This window comes from Ipomoea triloba, chromosome 14 (assembly GCF_003576645.1).
Source record: "Ipomoea triloba cultivar NCNSP0323 chromosome 14, ASM357664v1".
NCBI lineage: Eukaryota > Viridiplantae > Streptophyta > Magnoliopsida > Solanales > Convolvulaceae > Ipomoea > Ipomoea triloba.
In genome coordinates, this window is record NC_044929.1 from 1,851,534 (window position 1) to 1,874,885 (window position 23,352).

Sequence of the window (23,352 nt, forward strand, 5' to 3'; positions counted from 1 at the left end):
GCCAAAGATTCTCTTGACAATTGGTTAAAGATGGATAAGTTCATGAGTCTCTTCCACTTAGAGCATTGTAGTATGTTTTGAGATGTTTCAGAAGTAGAGAAATGATTCAAGTGTATATATAGTTACAGACATTGTCATACAAACATCAGCTTTCTTTCTGAATGCAATTGCCTTGCACATTGTTTATATACAGTTCTTCACACAAGATAATCAAACTATTCTAATATAACATACAACAATAGTATACACAATGATTTGTCCGCATTACAATGTACCTGTGGTGACCTGACCAAATAAAACTGCAGTCACCCATCGCGTCAGTACTGCTCCGCTTTAAGTTGCAACGAAGAAACCCGGGCTTGGATGAAACCGTGTTCCTCGCTTACGAGAGTTAGCTACACATCATATACAGGCAGGCGCTCTTCGATGTACACACGGCATATGGGGCACCTTTTGCACTTCTCGCAACAGGTACTGGGGAGAAAAAGCGATGATCAGTATGCACTCTCATCCCTTAAAAGAAGTCAGGAGTTCAAAACCCCTTCTCGTATGGAAAAACCAATATGACCAGTACTTTGCCTCTTAATTGGGCCAGTCCGGTACGAACAGGGATTAGTCAGAGTATAGTACAGGCTTAAGGCAGAAGAAGAAAGTAACGGCATAAGACACACTAAAGAGAGCACGAGTTTAATACCTGCAAAGAATGTGATGCCTACAAGGAAGCAGGACAACGTTTATCTGTTTTTCAAAGCAAATTTTGCATAGTACCTTTTCCTGATAAAAACAGCAACGGGTAAGAGAACTACATGCAAATGAAGATGGCATTGTTCTAACGCAAGTGCATCTTACACTTAGGTATCTCGACAAGAAAAAGAATCTAAACTCATTTAGGTATCTTACATTTTGAAGCTTCTCAAATTCCTCCTGGTTTATCTCGGATGCCTCGGTTTGCTCCGAAAGTGCAGCTTGCAGTCTCCATATCTGATATGACACGAGCCAATTATGATTAAAGTGGTTATATGGCGGCTGAAAATTAGTAAACCAAATGAAAGCAAACAAGCCTATGGACGAGATTATGACATTACAAAGGAGTCGGACGAAATTACCTCCTCTACAAGATCGGATTTGGGCATTTTCTTTACAATATCAGGTGAAAAAGTATTATACCTATACAATAAAAATCGGATGAGAATACAATAAACCAAGATAAGTTGGAACTCAAACCCAGGCTTTGTCACTCAACTGGACTATAATGCACATGTGTCAAACTACACTAAAAGACCGAGTCCAATCAATTAGCTAGTCTAACCCATGGCCTTATAAACTCATATGTTCTTTTATTTTTCCAATGTGGACTCTTAACACTAAGAATAAAATAACTCAAAAGATCAAACGCAAGTACTGACCCAGGTGTCTGGGCTTGATAAAGACGGGCTTGCTCCTCGCGACTCCCTTCATCTATTGACCACCAACCTAATAACCTGTTACAAGTAAGATCCGAGTATTTATTACTGTCTGTACAGTCTCAGAAATGGCCAGATATTGCACGTCTAAATTTCATGACAATTACCTTGATCCACGATGCATGAACCCTAAAGAACCATGAATGATTGGAGGAACCCTAAAATAGTTTCTGTTACCACCTTCAGTATATAGTAGGGACGCAATTTTCTCCAGAAATCTAAAGATAGCAAACACAACTGCTACTCCTTGGAGCAGAAAAAGAGGAGCAAAGAGAACCGGAATTGGGATATATCTAGCACTAGGTGGAGTTTCCTGGAATATAAAAGTAATGGTTATAAGTTCGAGAAAAAATCATGAAAAATCAAATGCAAAAAATTTGTTTCAATGGATGTACCGCTAATCGCATAAAAAGCATTATTTGAAAACCAACAAGGAGAACTTTCATAATATGCCCACCGATGTCCTGCAAACTGCAAATTCCACTCTGTTCAAATTCTTCGTCTGGAGATACCAGCAAGCCGCTACCCCGGTTAGAATATCCTGCACTTGTTGAAGATGAACTGGGCGTTCGAATATGAGAATGCCTATGAATCGCAGGATTATACCATTTTGTGCAGATAAGAAAGGCAAAACATTGAGCCACCCTGTAAAATCAATGAACTTTTCAGCAAGCGGATGGGTGAGAGTCACGAACTAGAAATCACTGAGGCAAGTAGAAAAAGGCGTTTTGTACCCATAGTTAATAAATAAGTCCCACCAGCCAAGAGCAACTACATCACCTGCACGTAATTATTAGTTTAGGTAAATAACTAGAATTAGTTGAGAAAAAAAAAGTACTCCTAATAAAACAAAAAGAAGAATACTAAAACATCGGACTATTCCAGGAAGATATCAAAATCTTAATCTCTTCAACCAATCTTAATCCAGGATTGCTAGACATGGCAAATCCCTCCTATTCCCTGAATTGCAAGTTTGCAACCAAATGGCACCTCAGAGTACTCATCGAGAAGTGTTTTGTTTCTTAAGGCATGCGAGTATGTCTAAGTGCCACAATGTTTAGTAGAACCGGGAATTCATACTTCTGTGACAGTAACTGAGCAGCGCCATTATTCTGGTCTAAGACAATAGACGCATGTTTGGCACAATTTAATCAAATTCCTAATATTTACTTTAGAACCAGACTTATCGGTCCCCTTTCCATTTAATAATAGATCTATGTTATGACAACAAAACTTCAATGTCCAATCACCTGAATTTTAAAAACCATAGAATTCATTCATTACCCATACCGATGAAATTTAAGCATTAGGAAGCTAACAATTACCACACAGCTTCAGAAGAGTGAATGCCGTTGCTGCAATGAGGAAGACCATGGATATTGCAACCCAAAAATGCTGAGCCAAAATGATTAAATTCCTTTAAAACCTCGAAATGAAAAGAGAAGTATGCATAGCTTCTGAAAACTAGTATTTGACAGAGTACTACTAAGAACTTACGGGAAGGGTTTCCCATATGGCCTCATCAGTCAGGTTTTCATCATCTCCAGGCATTAAAGCCCTACACATTCTAAACAAGGGAAAAAGATGCCATAAGATACTAAAATGCATATAATGCTCAATCGGGAATCCGCTAACTTTCCTGACTGAATAAAAAAAAATGATATGCCAATAATTTTGGACATCCTGTACCCTAATCATAATGTTGAAAATAGCTTTACGGACCAGAATGCTTAATCAGAAGTCCAAGTAGCAAAAGTGTCTTACCTAACATTATCAACCAAAATGGCAGATTCAAACATTAGCAAGGGAAAGAATACAATCTTCAAATTTACAGCTGCAAACCGCCACAAATTCTAAATTAACTTGTGTCATTAGATTAATCATTAAAAATCCTAGGCTATAACAATATGATGTTAAAGGGTTTTGCTTCATTACCATATCTGCTGTCAAGATATATACAGAGAAGTAGTTCAAAAGCAACAAGCAACGGTGTTGCCATGATAGCATGATAAGGTGCCCACTGTTCAAGGAAGAAAATTCGCAACTCATTACAGCTGCTTATTGAAAATTAATATAATAATGCAAGTACAAAATAATCTGCTTAATAAACCAGTTATCTTTAAAAATAAAATAAAATAAAATAAGGTGAGGTATTATACATTTCGACCATGGGGCATTGATGGAGCAGGTAAGGAGAATCGACCCCTTGCTACAACCACATGAAATAACCAAAGAGGGATAAAAACAGCCCTGCAAGATCAAGCCATAAGCAAAACCTGTAAAATCTGGTAAGTGAAGAGATTCACATGCTTATCACCATTATATGGAATATAGATTTGCAAATTAAAATTCAACAGACTGTGTGTGTGTAAGAGGGAAGGAGAGAAAGAGAGAGAGAGAGAGAGAGAAAGAGGAACTTTTTGTTATAATTATGGAAGACTAAATTGATTTCAAACTTTATTCAAGTAATAAAACAGTATTTATAAGCCCAATAAGGCCTTTGCTAGCCATTATTTGCCAATAAGCTGTACACGCACATATCCACGAATCTAAATATTTCTTCTCATTTTTTTCCGCATTCACATTAAATGACGTTTACTTCAATTATTGCAAAAAAAATAAGCAAAGAGCACAACATGGACACCAATCGGCCCCAACAAAATTTTCCAACTGTTTGAATAATTATAATTGAGAAAGTTTGCTTGCAAGAAAGAAAACGAAGAATTATCTGGTTTTTACTATCCTCCAGAAATAGGAACCAAAATCTTTATCTGATTCTTAATCTTATGCCAACTCTAGAATGTTCCATAAGTTGATCCACCCTCAGACTTAAAAGAACTAAGAACCACAAAAAGTAAAATTTGATGTGAAAGCCATACACTTAAATTTACCAAAAAGAGCATTGATGCCTACTTGACAAATACTATCTATTATGTACTCAGACAAACGCACACGCCACAGGGCGACTACGGTTATCGGGGTTGTTTGTGGGTTGCCTATGTCGATAGATGATTTAAAGGAAATAGGGAACGAGATACTATTTCAAGAGTTTTCCCACCCAAACAGCCAGACTAAATAAAACATAAAAAGGAAATGAGAATCATTAAGGCTCCTTAGGATAACTATTCGCTATCTCTGAAGGAAATAAATCAATTCTAATAACAAAAATATTTTAGAATCAACTAGTAAAATGTCAATATCTCCTGATTTTCTGAATCCTAACACTATCACTTAAATGAACTAAAAGGAATCAGGCAGGATCCCGGAGGAGCATAAATCCTTGTCATTCAGGTAAACATATACTGAATTATGTAGTTCATTCGTGAACCGCACATTTGGAATTCAGAAAGGTTCAAATTTTATCCTCAAAAATAAATTTAAGTAGAAAAAATAAATATAAAATCTCTGGAATGCTCTAACTGACTAACATAGTAACACTTTCAATAACTTGCGAAATTCGTGAAAGCTGAATATTTTAGGTTTGGGAATTCAGTTGTTTAATCGGAATTTCCTGAATTGAATGAAAAGCTGAAAACGCCACTGAAACAGACATATAAATGCTTAAAATTTTATCAAAATCACTGGAAAAAAAAATAATAATAAAGCATTAAACGGACCACCAAGAGTAGGGAAAAGCTCGATCGAGCTTGAGAACGAGAAGCAGAGTAAAGGAAAACAGCAATCCATGAGCCGCCACTCCTTGCAACGACTTCAATACTCTCCTGCCGGTCATCACTCTCGGCCGCTCCGGCGCCATTCTCAGCTCCTTCTCTCTCTCTCTCTCTCTCTCTATCTCTCTCTCTTGTGTGTTACTGTATTGCGTGCACGTAAATTCGTTCCGTTGGAACAGAGAGCCACGGAGCAACAACTCTGACAGAATTTCCTTAAACTAAAGAGAGAAAGGTGAGAAGAACATTTTCAATTGTTGACATCACTGTTCATTGCCATTTGACTTTGCAGGTTTGCTATTCAGGACTTATTCTCCTTCTATTTGTAGTTTAGGACACCTGTATTCTTTGTAAACTGCACACTACGCATAGACTCCATAATTAGGAAATAAACCCAAAAGTCATATAGCATCAACTATCTCATCCTCCAAAAGACTGCCTACTGAACTAGTGAACTAAACTCGTGCAAACCATTCAACATTCCAACTCTCTTCTAAACTCATGCGGGCCATCAAACATTCCAACTCCCTTCTGCCTAGTAGGACCAGGCGACTGAGTACTTTATGATTAACACCGGTCCAACTACTCTTACGTACAACCCACCAACTAGTCATTCACTTTCCTATGGCTAACGAAGCCAACAATGCAAGAAAGTACAATGCAACATTTTGAAGTCATCCCCTTAACACAATCTACACTTCATTACCAATTCATTTTTCAGACATTTAGCTCCAAAATCATTCAACATATCCCTCATTACCTACTCCTTTTTCAAGAAGGGGTGGAAGAACTTCACTCTCAACTCCTATTTTAAGCATTCGAATGCAAAAATTTCAACATGTACTTCGTTACCGACTCCTTTTTCAAAGAGGTGTGAAGCAACTTCATCAAACACTCATTTTCCATGCATCTAACTCTAACGGCCTGTTTGGTTCGCTGAAAATATTTGAGGAGGAACGGATTTGAAATTCCATGGAAAAGAAATTATCGGAAAGATTAATTACATTGTTTCGTTTGTGGAAAAGAAATTACGGGGATATTGAGTATATTGTTTGGTTGGGTTTCAAATTGTAAGGAATAATGAGTATAAATACCAATACACCCATATACAACAACAACAACATCAACAATAATAATAATAATAATAAGGATAATTTAAAAAAAAAAATTAATGATGGCAAAATTGTCATTCTAGTTTTCTATGGAAAACAAAATATCAAGGGTGAGCCAAGGAAATTTTTTTTCGGTGAAAAATGTTTTTCATGAACCAAACAGAGGAAAATCCAATTTTTTTTTTTTTCATATTTTAAGATAACTTTGTTTCAAGGGAAAAAGTTTTCCATTCAACCAAACACCCCCTAAATCTCTAATCGTATACTTCGTTACCGACTCATTTTTAAGGAGCTGTGAAGGAAGTTCATTGTCAACTCTTTTTTTCCAAGTGTCCAACTCCAACTCTTTCCACTTATACTTTGTTACTTGCTTCTTTTTCAATGAGACGTGAAAGAACTCCATCGTCAATTCCTTTTTCATACTTCCAAATGTGTGCTCTGAATGAATCTCGTTTTATGACTTTAACCGACAAAAAATCACAATAAAGTAAATTAACTTAGATTGTCAACTGCCCAATAAATCAATTGGCATTGTCTTATTGTGTAAGTTGGAATCACTTCTTTGAAAAAAAAAAAAAAAGAAACTAAAAAATGGAGTTCCAATTGAAAATTTATTTCCAAACTAAATACGCCCTAACATTTGGTAATACGCAATGGCCAACTGCAAATTAAAGTGAAATACCAAAAATATATATATATATTAATGAATTCAAGGGTAAATTTGAAAGTATAGGGATCTAGATGTTACTATAAAAAGGCTGTAGGGGTCCATCTATAACTATCTAATTTTTTAGATAGAAAAAATATCTAACGAAAATTAAGAAGAAAAAATGTTTATTATAATTTTCAGAGGAAAATTACAAAAGTAGAGCGTGAGTGCGTGACAGCTCTAGAAGGCCAAAAAAGACAAATAAAATAAAATAAAATTATAAAGCTCCTTCTTAACTTCTACCAAGCATGGACGTTAATTAAGGACTATTTTGTCTTTTAAAATAAAAAGGTAGGATGGGTTGAAAGAATGAAAATTGGGCCCAATGATAAGCGCATAGCATATCGGGGCAGGCGGGCAGCTCAAAGCCCATCGCAAGATAAAATAATCTATAAGAGTGATTTTATTGGGATTTTTTTAGAATTGTTGGCAGATTTTACTCGAAGTTAATTTTTTTTGAATACTACTAACTCTATTACAATGCAGTATCTGTTCATAATTACTTTCTCAACCTATAACACAAGAGTCAATATTGCCTCCACTGAGGCTCGAACCCACCACCTCCTGTATATATATATCAAACCCTAAAATCTAAATTTCTAGCGGAGTAGTAGATCCATCATTGCATATTGGCAAAAACTTGTGTGAGACCGTCTCACCATGAGACGGGACGGGTCGGGTCGGGTCGGGTCAAGATGCAAACGTAACACTTATATGCACAAATGTCATACTTATATGCTCAAATGCAATACTAATCAGGAATAAAATTTTTATTACTTATAAGGGCAAATGTAATACTTTTAAGGGAAAATACAATACTTTTACATTTCGATTTAAAAGTATTACATTTTTCATCAAAAGTATTATATTTGCCCTTATAAGTAAGGGGCACTTGTCAACATTACTTATTATAAAAATTAAAATGTATTACTTTTTCTCTTATAAGTAACAAAAATTATATTCTTGATTAGTGTTATATTTAAGCATATAAGTATGACATTTGCACATATAAGTATGACATTTGCATGGTGCTTCGACCCGTCTCACGAATAAGGATCCGTGAGATTAGACGGTCTCACACAAGTGTGACCCTTGCATATTACATAGTAGTAGTGGAGGCAGTAGAGAAACATTTGATTGATCAACAGTTGATCTTGAGTTTTTAATTATTTGCGCGCTTGTTGCTGTCATTATCTTCACACTTATTGTGTCTTACGACTCCAACTATTCGTCTATTATTGTTATGTTATGTTTATTTCTTTCTTTAGAAATATGTAAGGCTTATAAAGTGGATAACGTGTAGATATTAAATTAGCTCGCTCCAAACATATTTAAAGCCAATTAATTGATAGTAGCAGAGGTGGGAGGCTGAACATACACACCATTATGGTAATCGGAATATTGCGGCGGCGGTGGGCAGAGGAAGAGACGGCTGCAGTGATGGGCGGGCAGGGTGAGGATGCCGGAGATGACAAAATAAACTGACACTGTAACCTTGACGTCACGCACAACTAGACAAACGACAAACTGGATATTTGCAACACTACTGCATAGCATCAACAAAAACCTACGTAATCAATCAAACACCCATATTTCTATGTAAAGGTTTGGGTGTTAAGGTTTCATCAGTCACGAAAAAGATCCTTTTCCCAATTCCCCTCTCTCGCCATTCTCTCAAGTTATCTTGTGTTCAGACCTGGAAATAATGTACCAAACAACACACCCAAAAATGCACACACAAAATGTAAGTAAACAAAAGAAGGATGAGGACTTGCAAATAGTACTACTAGCTAGGGGATTGTTTGGTTGTTGGGACTTGGGAGATTGAGGGGGAAATGTTCTTTAATTACTTTTATTTTCACTCCGCAATTTGCCATAAAGAAAATTAGTAAAATTCGTTCGGACATGTTACTTAACTGGTTCAGTAGGTAGTATTTTGGAGAAGATACTAATATTCAAATTTCGACAGCGGTAATGCGGGAATTATGCCCAAAGTATACAGATCCCTCGTGCACACCGACATTTGGCCATGTCTGCTGAGTCATTGAGTCACCATGATTTACATTCTCCCAAATGCTCTATCGAGCAGGGTGTGGAGGCTTACAGTTGAAGATTCAACATTTTGGGCGAAGAATTAGTAAAATTTATTAGGTTTTGTGCTCATTGAAAATATAATTTTATCTCAATCAAATTTTAAATGTATTCTCAGTGATTTGATTTGATATTGTTAACCTTGTACTAAACTCAATTATTTGACAATCATGGGATACGAATCTGTAGGTCACAAACAAATAGGATTTTACACATACAAACATTTTGCATAGTAAAACTAGAATTCAACATTAAAGAAATTGTACCATACTCATATTGTAAAGTACCCCACAAAATTATATTACATTCTCTTCCCATATTAAATAAAGGGAATGAATTAACTAACCACTGCAACTAATCCCAATATTAAAAAGCCAACCAAGAACCAACCAAACAAATTAAGTGACAAATAAATTTTGTCATTCCACAATATATAATTATAAACCCCACAACCAAGAAACTTATAAGCTTCTAACTAATATTCTCTAAATTAAACATTAAACACTCACCACTAACTTGGCTTATAATAATCTCCTTAGTGGTGATGAGATTGCAACTAACCAAACAACCCCTTCATCAATTTTTTTTCTTTGAGAACGAACCAGACTCAAGACTGACATTAACTGATCCTTTTGAATCTAGCCCACTGGGATTAGTAGAAATCAATAAGAGATTATTTGTGGTGTTGAAATATGTTAATATTATTCGTTCTTTGTCTCTTCACACTCCCTGACTGATCTTCTCCGCCGTTTGATCTCTCCATCACCGCTCTCAGCGCGTCTTCAACGGAACTTATGGACTGCAACGGCTCGTCGTCGCCGTCGCATTCGCCGTCGCCGGTGATGAACAGCACGTTTCTCATGCGGCCGCCGAGGGTGGTGATTTCGGCCCGCAATGCTTTCAGCCGGAGACCCTTTAGGGTCTTGATGAGGTCAGGCAAGAGGTCCGACCGGTCGTCGCAGCACAGCGTCGCTCTTATCAATAGTTTGTTATTGCCCACCTCGCCGGAGACGTTGTCGACAGTGAGCTCGTCGGTCTCCGTCGGCACCGGCGTCGTCTCGGCGATCACTGACGTCTGTCTCTTCAGCTCCTTCACATGCTGTATCACCTCTGCCAGCAATGAAGCTTTATCCGTCTATACATATAATGCAAGAAATCAAATATTAGTTTTTTTTTATTAAAAGAAACAAAATATTAATGGTGTCACATAAAAATGATTTCTTGTTAAAATCTAATGACTGATTGGACAGCCCTCCAAAGGTTGAATTTTCAACCCTGAGAGTCTCCTGCACCTCAATTTGACTGAAAATGTCAAAGGTTCAAATGTTGACCGAGTACAAGAGATCTGTCAAATTTCAGTATAATCTTCACATTATTACTGTCGAGTTTCGAAATTTGATCTATTCTGTCAAATATCTTACTGAACCAGTAAGCTAAAACTATATTAACTAGGTGACTCTCAATTAATAGAACTAGTCTAGTCTTAATCTTAACTGTAAAACCTAATGTATCAAAAAGGATGTTTTCTTGTTCCTCTCTTATCAACATAGAAGATAGCAAAGAACCGGCAAGAGATTTCCATGGAAGCTTTTAAACTGTTAGCTGGTTTCTCTTTATCATGCCAATCTAGCGAGATTAACGCTTTTATTAATCCCTTTTTCCCCAGTTGTCCTTTCCTAGATATTATCACCACAATTCCACAAATATACATTTACAAAAATTTGACTTCCCCTACAAGTTCTTTTATTCATTAAAAATGCCAATTACACAGATCAAATCACACTAACATCCCGTTTGGTTCGCTGGAAAATATTTGTAGGAAATGGAATTCAAATTCCATGGAAAACAAATTATCAGGAAAATGGATTCCATTGTTTAGTTGGTGGAAAATAAATTACTGGGAATTAAATTCCATTGTTTGGTTGGGTTTGGAATGGTAAGAAATATAATGCGTATAATGACATATTTAACCCTACACAATAATAATATAATAATGATAAAAGAGTAATTAATAAAGTAGAGTGAGGGTAGAATTGTGATACTAGTTTTCCATGGAAAAAGTTTTCTATGGAAAACAAAATACCTAAGATTTGCTATGAAAACATTTTCCTTATTGTTAAGGAAAACTTTTTCCCATGGAATTTGTTTTCCATCCAACCAAACAACATAAAACACCATTTTCCCCCACTTTAAAAGGAAAACATTTTCCGGAAAATGTTTTCCATCCAACCAAACACCCCCTAAAAGATTGAAATTAACAGCTCCAACAGAAGATATAGTATATGTATGGCTTCTTTTCTAATTTCAATATCCTAAGCAAAACTTATTAGCATTATTGTATCTTATCTAATACATTATGAATTGACTGAGTAGCATTATATTTCCCCACAATTCACATGATTCTTGTGTGGTGTAATCAATCTATGCCACTACAAACTATCATTGTCCATATACAAATACAATCATTGTAATCATGCTTCATGATTGAAATTTTTAATATTATAAATTTGGACACTATATATAGTGCACATCATAAATTTCCATAGTTCTAGTTTAGTAAATATTATTTTCTTAATCATCATCAATTTTATTGAAAAAACACACATTTTAACTCATCAATAGTTATGATAATAATATTTTTTTTTGAAGGAAGTTATGATAATAATATAAAACTAGCTAATCCTTTAAATATTAATCACATGGTTTAATTAAAAACCCTAACTGAATGACTAAATCCACCACTTTACTAGAAATTAAAAGACTAATTGTTTAAAATAAGGAAAAAAAGTTACCCATTTTCCAATTTTTCTTAAGAAGATCAAAATGACTAAAACAAAATCTCTAAATTTTTCATGATATTTATAGTTAATCTCGTTGTTTTTTCAAGAAAAAAGAAATTAGTTGTTACAAAATGAAAATTTATGTGCAAAACACATAATCTAACAGGGAAAAATATGCGAAAAAGAAAAAGAAATTTTCTTCGAAATGACATGATGTCATGATCATCATAATAACTACCTAGTTAGTGAAAATAGCACTTAAATATGTTTATATCAACAAAACAAACAGACAAAAATAGTATAAAAAAAAAGCAGAAAAAGCTTACTTTTGTAGTGTTGGGAAGAAGGCTGCGAAGCTTAGCAAGATGATTATTGATTCTCTCTCTTCTTCTCCGTTCGGCTTCGCTGTGGCTCTTCGAGGCGGCGAGGGCCTTAGCGTCCATTATTTCTTGAGCCGCCAGCTTCTGCAGCTCGGCTTGGAGCCCAAACGGCCCAGCCGAACCGGGGTGCACTACTTGACCTAACAGCGTGTCGGAGATCAGCCGGAGATGCTCCGACGGTGGCGCGTCGTCGTACGCGAAGGGCAAGGATTGCCTCCGGCCGAAAAACCCGCCGTACGGGGACGGAGCCGGCGGGAGGAGGAACGGGTCGTGATCCCGGCCCGAGTTGATGGGGAAAGGAACCGGATTGTAGGGTTGTTGGACCGGGTTGAAACTCCATGGAAATATTTGTGATGACATTCCTGCCCCTCCCGTGTATGCATCTGTGCTGCTTTGTGGTTGCATATCTGAAAACCCTAACAAAATATAACTTATATATATATAACTTTATAACTTTATACACACAAATTTAATTTATATCTGCTAGGAAAAACTAACTTCACCCCCGTAACTTGAGCTGATATCACTTATTAGAATTAAACGCTTACCATCACGTCAAAAACAATCATAACAATACCAAAATCACAAACAAGAACTCTATAGCCTACCAACATTCTTATTTTCTTTAGATATTTCAAAAGTATACTTGTGGGTGAATGCACATTTTGTGGTGTTTTTAATCAAGAACGCTTCTAAAATAGACATTTTCAATCACGAGTAGTACAAAAGTAACCAGTCGTATCTATTGTAGAAGACGCGTACAATATGCGTCTGTACAACAAGAAGTTAAACCAGTTAATATATTGATTTGGGTCTACTATAATATAACAAATAGAGGGGATATGATTGAAGAAATTCTTGGTTTTAGCAAGAAACATGAAAGAAGAAGGAGAAAAGAAGGAAAACAAAGATGGAACAAACCTTTGATTGGATGTTGTTTCTTATTTTCTTCAAATTTTTTGCAGGAGGGGAAGCTATGGAGTTGAAAGGAAGAGGGGGATGGAGAATGAGAAGACTTACAAAAAATTTGCCTTTCTATCCTAAACCAACAACTAAGCTTTCCACTCTTTCCCTTTCTCTATATGCTTTGCTTGCTATCTTTTTGTTTCCTTTGTTTTCTTGTGCACCTTTATGATTTCACTCTCTCTCTCTCTTACCACCTTCTTCTCCACTTAAATAGAGGTATGCAAGTACGGCTACTCACCTTTCCTTTATCTTTACGACATTCTTTTTCCTGTCTCTAACTATGCACCGTTTCTACTCTCACTCATCACTCTAGCTACCATATACATACCCACCAACATTTCTCAATTCACAATTTCATTTTTCAATTCCCACTTCTTTTGGTGCATAACGTGGATCTAATTCTAACCGTTCTTTCATTTTAAATATATATAATCTGCAAAAATAAGAGTTTGTAAGGCCTTCTCCAATAGTTAGAATTTTGGTGTAGATTTTGAGGAGATTTTGTAAGTGTGATTAAGAAAAAGAAGATGAGGTGGAAGAAAAATAAAAAAAAAACAAACAAAACAAAACTGACAAAAAAAAATTAAAAAACTTTATAAAAAAAATGGTATAACGCGCCCGCCTGGGCGCGAAATCTGCGCCTCACGCACTGTGAGGCGCAGATCAATCCTCACAAGGGGGGCCCACAATGTCAGCTAAAATCTCAATATTGCACGAGAAAAATACACCCTAAAAGTACACATTTCCATTTGTTAAAAGCTCATGCACTTGTTTTTAGGTCTGTAAAATCCCACTAAAATTCACAATTGGGGAGGGCCTAATAGACCGTGGGTAAGGTAGAACACATGACCGATATGATACCTAACAGTTGTATCAGTTTACAGTAGATTATTGTCAAAATCAAATGTTAATTAATTGTGTTAAGTTATACACGCAAAAGAAAAGTTAAATTGACGACACGCTTTAATTTGACAAAAGAATAAGAGTCTTATATACCCTAAAACTTTGACAAACATGAGAGTGTCCCAAGCAGCCAAGCAAAAGAGACTAATCAACAAAAGATATGGTCGAACATAAAATATACGGAGTAATAGAACATAAAAGATTTGAATAGCATACTCGACGAAGAAAGTTAGAAGACTTAAAAGTTAAAATAACATAAGAAGTTGAAAATTAATTAGGGTTTGAATAGAAGCTAGGTTCAGTGAATAATAAAATGAACCTTCAAAATTGACAAATAAGAAGCAATTCCAATACTTTATTGAAAATTAAAAGACATTTACCACGACCAACTAACCAAAACACATCGTATTTATTGAAAAAGAATTATTGAACATAACATACGAAAAAGATAAGGACATCTTGATAAATATGAAGAAAGTCACCATGCATAGCTGCACTTTCAAATAAAGTTTCAAAATATACTAGAAAGTTTGAGAAAAACGTATTTACAAGTTAAGTAGCACAAAGGTTAGGATAATAATATTTCGACAAAAATATAAAGGGTGTTTGGCAATTAGTTGTTAGCTATTTTACGAATTTTGTGTCATACTAGATGTTAATATTTCTTCAAAGTGCATTATTACACTGTGTGAATGCTGCATGCTGCAGCAGTGAGAAAAGTTAAAAGTAAGATTTTTTAGGTCAAATAAGAGTACTTGTTTCATGGCTTTTGCATTTAAATGAATTTACCACATTGCATATATAATTGCATAAAATTTTCCTTGGTGAACCAAAACATGCCAAATAAGCATAAGAAATAGAATAAAAAGTACAAGTAAATGTACTATTACTCAATGAATTATTTATACTTTTGATTCTATAACTATATATTATTAGATTAGTAAGATTACATTCAAATTTAATCTACCAAATTTGGTAAATGAATTTCATATTTTTCATTTGGCTTGCAAACTAAATATGGCAACAAAAAAAAAAAAACAGATATGCATATAATATATAATATAATAGTCATAACTCATAAGATCAAAAGCGAAAATTCACTAGCCTTATCCAGAATGTACACGTACAAATGGAAATTTATGACGTTTAGAGTGTTTGATAAATAGATTATCAGCCAATTTTTGGCTTATTTAAAAAATGGTTAAAGTATGTGTATGGTAAACAATTTTTTGAATTTGCTTATTACGGTTAATAAACTTAAAAAAAAAAAACACATTTGAGTATATTTTTAGTATCATCTGATTGCATTTTCTTTTTAAAAATCTAATTTACCATAATAGTTGTTGGTGATTGTGATGTTTATTTATTCAATTTTATAATTTTAATATTGAATTATTATTATTATTAAAAATAAAAATAATTATTTAAATAATAAATTTATCAAACACTTTCCTACCAGCATTAATATAATTAATGTTCAAAACAACTAACTTATACAATCCTCTCTCAACTAATTACCAAGCAGTTGTTAACAATAAAAATAAGCGTGTGAATTGAAATAATGTATTGTATGTATAGAATAGATTATAGTAATGGTAAACAAAATGAGGGTAAATTATATAAAAGAAAGAAGAAGTTCTGCAAAAAAGGGGTGAAACACAAAAAGAACACATTACACACAGATTGTCTACCGGCCAACGACATGCAATAATGAAGCAGAATCATGGATGGATGCATACACACAGAAAGAGGAGGTGAGAGAAAGAGAGAGAATTGATGGATCATTGTTTTTTCATAATTTCTTTTTAAACACACACCTGACCAACAGTTTATAGAATAGTGATTCAACTAATTAACAAATGTTATACGTTTGCTATTACGCACAATAGGTCTCTCTTATTTTGAGAGGTTATTCTCATACTGTAGATAGTGAAATTCGAATTTTTATCTCTTCTGATAAATTTCACCGTTACAATCAGTTAAATTTTCTTTTTTCTTGTACAGGCCAGGTGTAAGTCGAGCATTGATTGATTCAGTGAGTCAAGTCGTTCTCGCTCCCCATATCATTATTCTCTTCTTGTAAATGTAATGTATGAACAGTGGATGCCTATTTTCCACGCCAACCCTTTCTGCCTCCCCAAGACCCATGTAATCATTATGTCTTGGAACACACTCCTCCTCGACTACTTAGCTTCTTTCTTGCCTAATGCCTATATTCTACTCTCTAAATTAATACGGAGTATTAATTAAATAATATTTGCTCTCGTCTATCCAAATTCCAAACTAGGGAAAACTATAATTTTACCTATACTAGTAAATGCATAGTTAATGATAATTAAGTATAGTATATATATCTTATTCTATTATCACTTGTGTTAATAATATATTGTTGGGTATAGATTACTATATCATAGAAACGCTTTATTGATTACTACAAGTTTTAACTGTTGACATAAATTAGTTGGTTTGAAGTTGTAACTGTTTATGAAGAAGTGTTTAGTGAAATTAGTTAACTTTAACTGATACGGTATAAAATAATTTTTCTTTCAGTCCAAAAAGTCATATTCAAAAGCTATTTACTAAACATTTACAGAGAATATAATTATGTGAACTATACTATCAAATAATGTATGTAGATTGTATTCAGAGAAAATACATTATTTGAGTACTGAAAGTACATTATTTTGTATAATGTACAATCTGTACACCAACAATGTACTTTTAGTATATTAATAAATGTACTTTTTATTATGATCCACACAATAATTTGTCACACTTATATTAGCCAATTGTTATACCATAGATTAGGCTTCACCTTCCATTGTAGACCTTGGTCTAAAGCAACATTCATATTATTATATGTAGTTAACATATTATGTATATTCAGTTGAACAAATGTACATACTAGAATTAACATATTATATATCTGTTGTTAAAATATAATGTAGTTCCAATGAATAAATTATGTAACTATTGCAACTACTATAATTAAAATATTGTGTACCTTCAGTTAACATATTATATATACTTGTAGTTCATAGATTATGTACTTGCAATTAATATACTATGAACTTTCAATTCATTTATAGATACATAATTTATTAATTGAAGGTACATAATATATTAACTACATTTATATAATTTGAATGCACCATTTTGGATCATGGTTCAAAATGAAAAGTGAACTTGAGTTCATGATATAATAATGTGAATTGAGTGAAGGAATTGGAAGACAGCAAAACTTTTTTTTTTTTTTTTTAAATGGTGTTAGTGGTGGATAATTGGTCCCCCAATATATTGTAATAGTAAAAAGGCATTTCTTTTTCGGCCCTGCATATGTTTTTATATTTTTGTCACATATTCAAACACTCCAATCATACTTTCCAATGTACTATTGGAAGTGCCATTCCTTTGTGGGGTTGATCATGACATCACTCCCATGCTGTCATGACGTTTGGGGTTCCCCAAGCTCCATCAAATATATATTTTAATGCCAACTTTATACTATGGACTATTACATACATTATTGTTATTATAAAAATTTTACTGTCCTATTTATATATAAGATTCTGTGAGTATTACTTGTGCTCTGCGTACTATGAGCAAGAAATTGAAAATAGCTAGGAAAAAAAAAAACTATTTTTAAAAAATATAAGAAATGCATTGAATTTTAGATTAGTTTGTTCGGGCAATTTATTAGTTTCGGACTATTGTGTTAATTTTCTTATTAGATTGACTTTTTTCGACCCTAACCTACTAATTTTTTCATATTTTTTTATTAACTCGTCAATTTCATGCTAAAATTGACATCCCTAAATAAAATGTATGTAAGTATGTAATGTGCGCGGGTGAATACATACATAAATTAGTCTAAGACGTAGATCTTGGTCTAGTGATATCATCTTATAATTTTAGGTTAAAAGGTTATAATATCAACCTCCAATCTTCATATATATATATATGTAAACTTTTAGTCAATCTTGTATATAGGTGATTAATAAATATTAAACGTTTCATATATGCTTCCAAATAGATTAATCAGGATTTGTTTACCAAAGGTGTAAAATAATATTTAATTTGAATAAAGTATACAATCCACTAATTAATATAATTTATTATCCTAAAAGAAACAATTAAGAATGCATGTCTTAAATAACCCTCATCCCTAAACTATCTTGTCCCACAACTAATAGTAAAGAATGCAAACAAAACTGCAGTCTTTTATCTCACATTTTCGCGTGCTTGGAAGCATGTTGCGTTAGACTGAAGGTTAAAAAAACAACAAATCATTAAACCACTGCATGCATTCACCAATCCGCCTTTTAATATTAACAAAATATATATATATATAAAATTAGGGCAGACGTTTTTACTATACTTTACAAAATTTATTTATTTGTTTTAAATAAAATTCTTGTACTTATGCTTGCTTGTGTCAAAAAGCTGTCTTATCAATCACAAGGTTCCAAATTCAACTCATCATAATATCAGAACTATTATTTATTAACCTTATTGTTTTGAGTTGGTCAACGCACTAAAGACAACTTATGGTGGTTTACTCCCTTGTAACCCTTTGTGGGCTAGAGTCACAAGGTGAGCTTCACACAAAACGCGCATTCGAATAAAGACTAGGCAGTCACAAGTTTACACATGCTAACGTGGTTTTTTTTTTCAATTATTGATATTCATTGATGCACTAAAATTAAATAAATAAGACCACGCCAGCTTGTAAAAAAAAATTAAAATTTCAATAAAATTAGCACGAAGGTATAAAGGTTATTATGACAAACTAAGCTTACTAAAAGGCAGGGGAGGGTATGTAGGGATGAAACTTTAAGCTCATGGATTGTGATGATGGTGTAGATTTAGTCCTTTATTATAATTTTTTTTTATTATAAAAATTTAGTAATTGTAGTGAATTTGGTCGGTCCATGTTATTCAAATATGTTACTCTATTAAAAATTTAAAAATTAAATCTATATCGTAAATAATTGACTGACTAAATTTATATCGTCAACTAAAAGACTTATTAAAAAAAATTGAATGCAGTAGTGTGAGAGTTCGAATTCCACGGGAAACATAACATGAATATGAAAAGGCCCAGGATGATAGAAAGTGTAGTTTGGATCCTTTGTGCGGACATGAAGATTAGGGTATGATTGGTGTACTGATTGTGCGACTCACGATTTACCTCTATAATGACTCTAGAGACGAAGTCGTGTGGGCTTAAGATGAATCTGGTGAAGAAAGATTAATCCAGTGAAACTGAAATCACCTAAGTATATATAAAAAAGAAGGTGAAGGTGGTAGGAATAATAATGTGGTGGGTGGTGTAGCGTGGCCGCGTGAGTAGCTGTTGACAAAAATGTTATACTTAGCTTTTTTATGAAAAAGAAAAGAAAATATTGATATGATTGAAAATTGGAAAGACTGATTTGCATATTGAAGGTAGTTATGAGTGGAATGAGAAAAGGTGAAAGAAAAGTTACATTGTGAGTCTTTACAAAAAAAAAAAACTCTCAACATGTTATTGTTTACTGATACAATTGTTCAAACTTCAAAGTTTTATTAGGTTTGTTCATGATCACTCTTTCAGAATACTTTGTTAGGATCTTGCTTAATTTTGCATGTCTAAATATGATCTTTTGGCTCCTATGCTCAAAGCAAACTAAACCTAGCCTAACAAAGAAGCTGTTTAAATGGATACAATTACGCATAAAATTTGATCGCTAACAAATTGTGTGGCAAAATTTAATAAAATTTCATTAGATTTCTCACTGTAATCAGTGTAATGATCGCAAGTAAGAAAAATCAGAAGTAATTATACACCTATAATGACAATTTTCATAGTCATATAGACCAATATAGTGGGAATGACACACACTAAATTTGTGGGTAAAAAATGACGAAAACTCTATTATTTTATTATTAATTAAGTTTGGGAGTTAAATCAGCACTTATAGTTAGGTTTCCACTGGGCCGTGATGGAGATTGGGGATCTATCAAACTCAGCTTGACAGATCATAAAGTTAAGGAAAGTGATTATTAACTTAATCCCCTCTTAGAATATGTAATTTATTTTTTTGTTCGTTTAGTGTAAAGTTGTAAAGTTTTATGAGACAAAAATATATATTTTATGTACAAGTCGCTTTGGGAATCTACTTAGTTGGATTGCTATTAATCATGCAGACAAGTGCAACTCTCAATCTATTATTGTAGGTGGAAGGATCAGTGCCGAGTGTTCACAAAGAACCACTTCACAAAAAAAGGTGAAATTTTCACACTGCGATTGCAAGATAATTTTCATATTCTTCAGGAAGAGGAAGGTGTGATCTTTTGTTATGCTTGGTTCTTTTTATTATTTTCACATATTTTATGTGCCAAAGAAAAAAGAATAAAGCATATAAATTAATTAAAACAAAATGGTGTAAATAACACCATCATTTCAATCATTAAAAAGTAATTGATGATTTGCCAATAATCAACTTATTATTTGGATTCCTTGTTTGAACAAAAGTCCATGGATCCAATACGAGCATCCTTATCAATGGGGTTTTTTTCGCGGTAATTGAGAAGTTTTTGTAAGGGTGATTCGGAAAGAGAAAATAGGGTGGAAAGAAAAAAAAAACAAATCAAATTAAATATATATATATATATATATATATATATATATATATAACTAATGTTGTCAGGCGCGCTTGACGCGCCCGCTGGGCGCAATAAGTGGCGTGAGCGCCTCTTCATTTGCTTTGTTGGGACCCATTGATCTGCATTATCTCTTGATTTGCAGATGCTTCTCCCCCTTTCTCTCTCTTCTCATTTTTCATCTCTCTCCTATACCTTGTGGCACAAAGCTCACATTATCCCCACCAATAACCATTGGTGGGATGCTCTTATGCGCTGCTTCTGCACCGTGTAATTGCCAGCAAAACAAATGTATTAACTTTTTTGAATTATTTAATCATTCAATTAAGTTGTGCTAAAACAATTTGACAAGATTGACCCATGGAGACGAATTGAAGAAGGTATCTTCGTCTTCAGCCATGGAGACGAAGATGTATTTTTTTTTTCAAATTTTAAATAATTATTTTTAAAAATTAATATAAAATTGGGGTGACCTATTAGAAATTGGAAACTTACAAATTGGACGAGTAGGATGAAATGATTAGTTTAGGGATTCAATTGTAATTTTTTTTAGATTTAATGGTCTAATTGCATTATCGTGTGCAGTTTGATGGCCTATTTGACCCTATTCTTTTTTTTTTTTGTTTTTGTTTTTAAATTGAATAGTAAAGTTAGATAAATTTGTACAAAAAATTTTAATTTATTATGAAACTACCAAAATTAAAAAATCAATTATTATAATCGTTACAAGACAAAATCGACTACAAAATTCAACCAATAAACCAAATGTGTATACTTCATAAAATTTACCCTCTAGTCAAATATTATTATATAACCAAATTAATTTACCGAAAATTGCAACACTTAAAAAAAAAAACATAAAATTATGGTCGAACCTAGGCTTTTACAAAAGGGTCACATTTGTGTGAGACCGTCTCACAGATCCTTATTCGTGAGACGGGTCGGGTCGGGTCGAAGCACCATGCGAATGTCACACTTATATGTGCAAATGTCATACTTATATGCTCAAATATAATACTAATAAGGAATACAATTTTTGTTACTTATAAGAGAAAAAGTATTACATTTTTCGTAATAAGTAATGTTGACAAGTTTTCCTTACTTATAAGGGAAAATATAATACTTTTGAGGAAAAATGTAATACTTTTAAATCGAAATGTAAAAGTATTGTATTTTCCCTTAAAAGTATTACATTTACCTTTATAAGTAACAAATTTTTTATTCCTGATTAGTATTACATTTAAGCATATAAGTATGACATTTGTGCGTATAAGTGTTACATTCACATCTTGATCCGACCCGTCTCACGGTGAGACGGTCTCAAACAAGTTTTTGCCTTTACAAGGGTCACAAGGTAGAACAAATCAAATTAATATTTTATTATTATCAATTGTGAAGCTAAGCATGGCGTAAAGAAGTAAAAAGTATCAAAGAAGCCAAATGTGCTTTGCAAACTAATGTCAACACCACAAATCATTTCTTCACATTCTTTGATTTTTCCATTGCCGTTTTTAGCCGAAAGTTGAGCCATTGATTGTTCATTCTCCTATACCATGTGAGATTGATAAGAATGCATGAGACCTTATTACTTTTATAATTAACATTATTTAAAGTTAGTTACTTTATTATATATTAAAATCTTTGAGTGTGGTTTATTCGTAATCCCATTCTCTAGTTTAATTTTTGTTGTTACAATAATATGATAAATCTCAATCTCAATCTCAAAGAAAATAATATGAAGTTCAGAACGGATAAAGTCATGGGACCTAGGTCCAAAGGCAATTAGGGCCTAAAAAGTTACATAGTTCAAGTAATTAAGCTGTAAACCTGCAAAAAGAAACACAACATAATTACACTTTATTCCAACTAATCTATATGACGTCTTGTGCAAACTAGTAAACAATACTCATTAGTAAAGGGAGATGAGCTAGGTAGCTTAGTGACCTCATGGTGTGATCTTGGATGGCCAAGTGGGTGGACAAGGTAGACCATATCTTGACAACCACTCGTTCCACACTATAATTGGGGGACGAACACTATAACAAGGTGCCATTGCCCCCGGCCCCTTTCTAACATCATCCTCATCACCTTCGTACTAGAGCGGGTCTTATTTTCCTTGTCCAGTCAACACACTACTGTTCAAATCTTACTCTAAGCATTTCCTGAGGGTTTGGACCCCAAGTGAAGGCTTGATCCACTTTATTTGACTTTGGACCCTTCTTGGACTAGCTTTAATTTATTATTTATTTATTAGCATCTCTTCTTATGAATATTATTCGGGCCTAGTGTCCATTTAAAATTATCCATATTTTTTCTTTGTTCCATCTATATTCCTATCCCATTTTATGATGAGGCCGGTTTCATAAAACTATCAAGAATGATCCCAAACAATAATAATGAAGTTTAATATGCAAAATTTAGGTTATTGTTTTTTTCATATAAAGGAAAATAATAACATCAAAGAATTACAAGAATTTAAGCAAAACAGTGCTAGCAATGTCAGGATGCCCTTAAGAAGTGTTTCAATGATGTACATATTAACTTGCATGGAGTCATGGAGATTGGAGCAATAAACACGTTACTTATCGTATTACGTCACCGTTTAATATTATGAATGACGAAATTAGGCATCATT

The 23,352-nt window shown here is 33.6% G+C and overlaps 2 protein-coding genes across 7 annotated transcripts; both read right to left on the reverse strand.

The window, feature by feature from the left end:
* Positions 1-71: 71 nt before the first annotated feature.
* Positions 72-5,382, reverse strand: LOC116003573. 2 transcript variants are annotated; one of them, XM_031243469.1, is made up of 14 exons: positions 5,081-5,377; positions 3,623-3,713; positions 3,399-3,483; positions 3,228-3,297; positions 2,961-3,030; positions 2,789-2,858; positions 2,198-2,243; positions 1,859-2,108; positions 1,571-1,776; positions 1,407-1,481; positions 1,107-1,167; positions 901-981; positions 695-774; positions 72-474 (listed from the first exon to the last, which is right to left on the reverse strand). In XM_031243469.1, exons 1-14 carry the CDS (start codon positions 5,218-5,220, stop codon positions 396-398), a joined length of 1,404 nt encoding a protein of 467 aa, XP_031099329.1. In that variant the 5' UTR covers positions 5,221-5,377; the 3' UTR covers positions 72-395. The 2 variants fall into 2 exon arrangements, with proteins under 2 accessions (XP_031099329.1, XP_031099330.1); XM_031243470.1 differs by having other exon boundaries at positions 441-581; positions 5,081-5,382.
* A 4,059-nt stretch (positions 5,383-9,441) lies between these two features.
* Positions 9,442-13,369, reverse strand: LOC116003847 (transcription factor bHLH30-like). 5 transcript variants are annotated; one of them, XM_031243786.1, is made up of 3 exons: positions 13,125-13,369; positions 12,150-12,610; positions 9,442-10,178 (listed from the first exon to the last, which is right to left on the reverse strand). In XM_031243786.1, the coding sequence occupies exons 2-3, from the start codon at positions 12,606-12,608 to the stop codon at positions 9,717-9,719; spliced, it is 921 nt and encodes a 306-aa protein (XP_031099646.1). In that variant the 5' UTR covers positions 12,609-12,610; positions 13,125-13,369; the 3' UTR covers positions 9,442-9,716. The 5 variants fall into 5 exon arrangements, with proteins under 5 accessions (XP_031099646.1, XP_031099645.1, XP_031099648.1 ...); XM_031243785.1 differs by having other exon boundaries at positions 12,150-12,619; XM_031243788.1 differs by having other exon boundaries at positions 13,224-13,361.
* Positions 13,370-23,352: the final 9,983 nt, after the last annotated feature.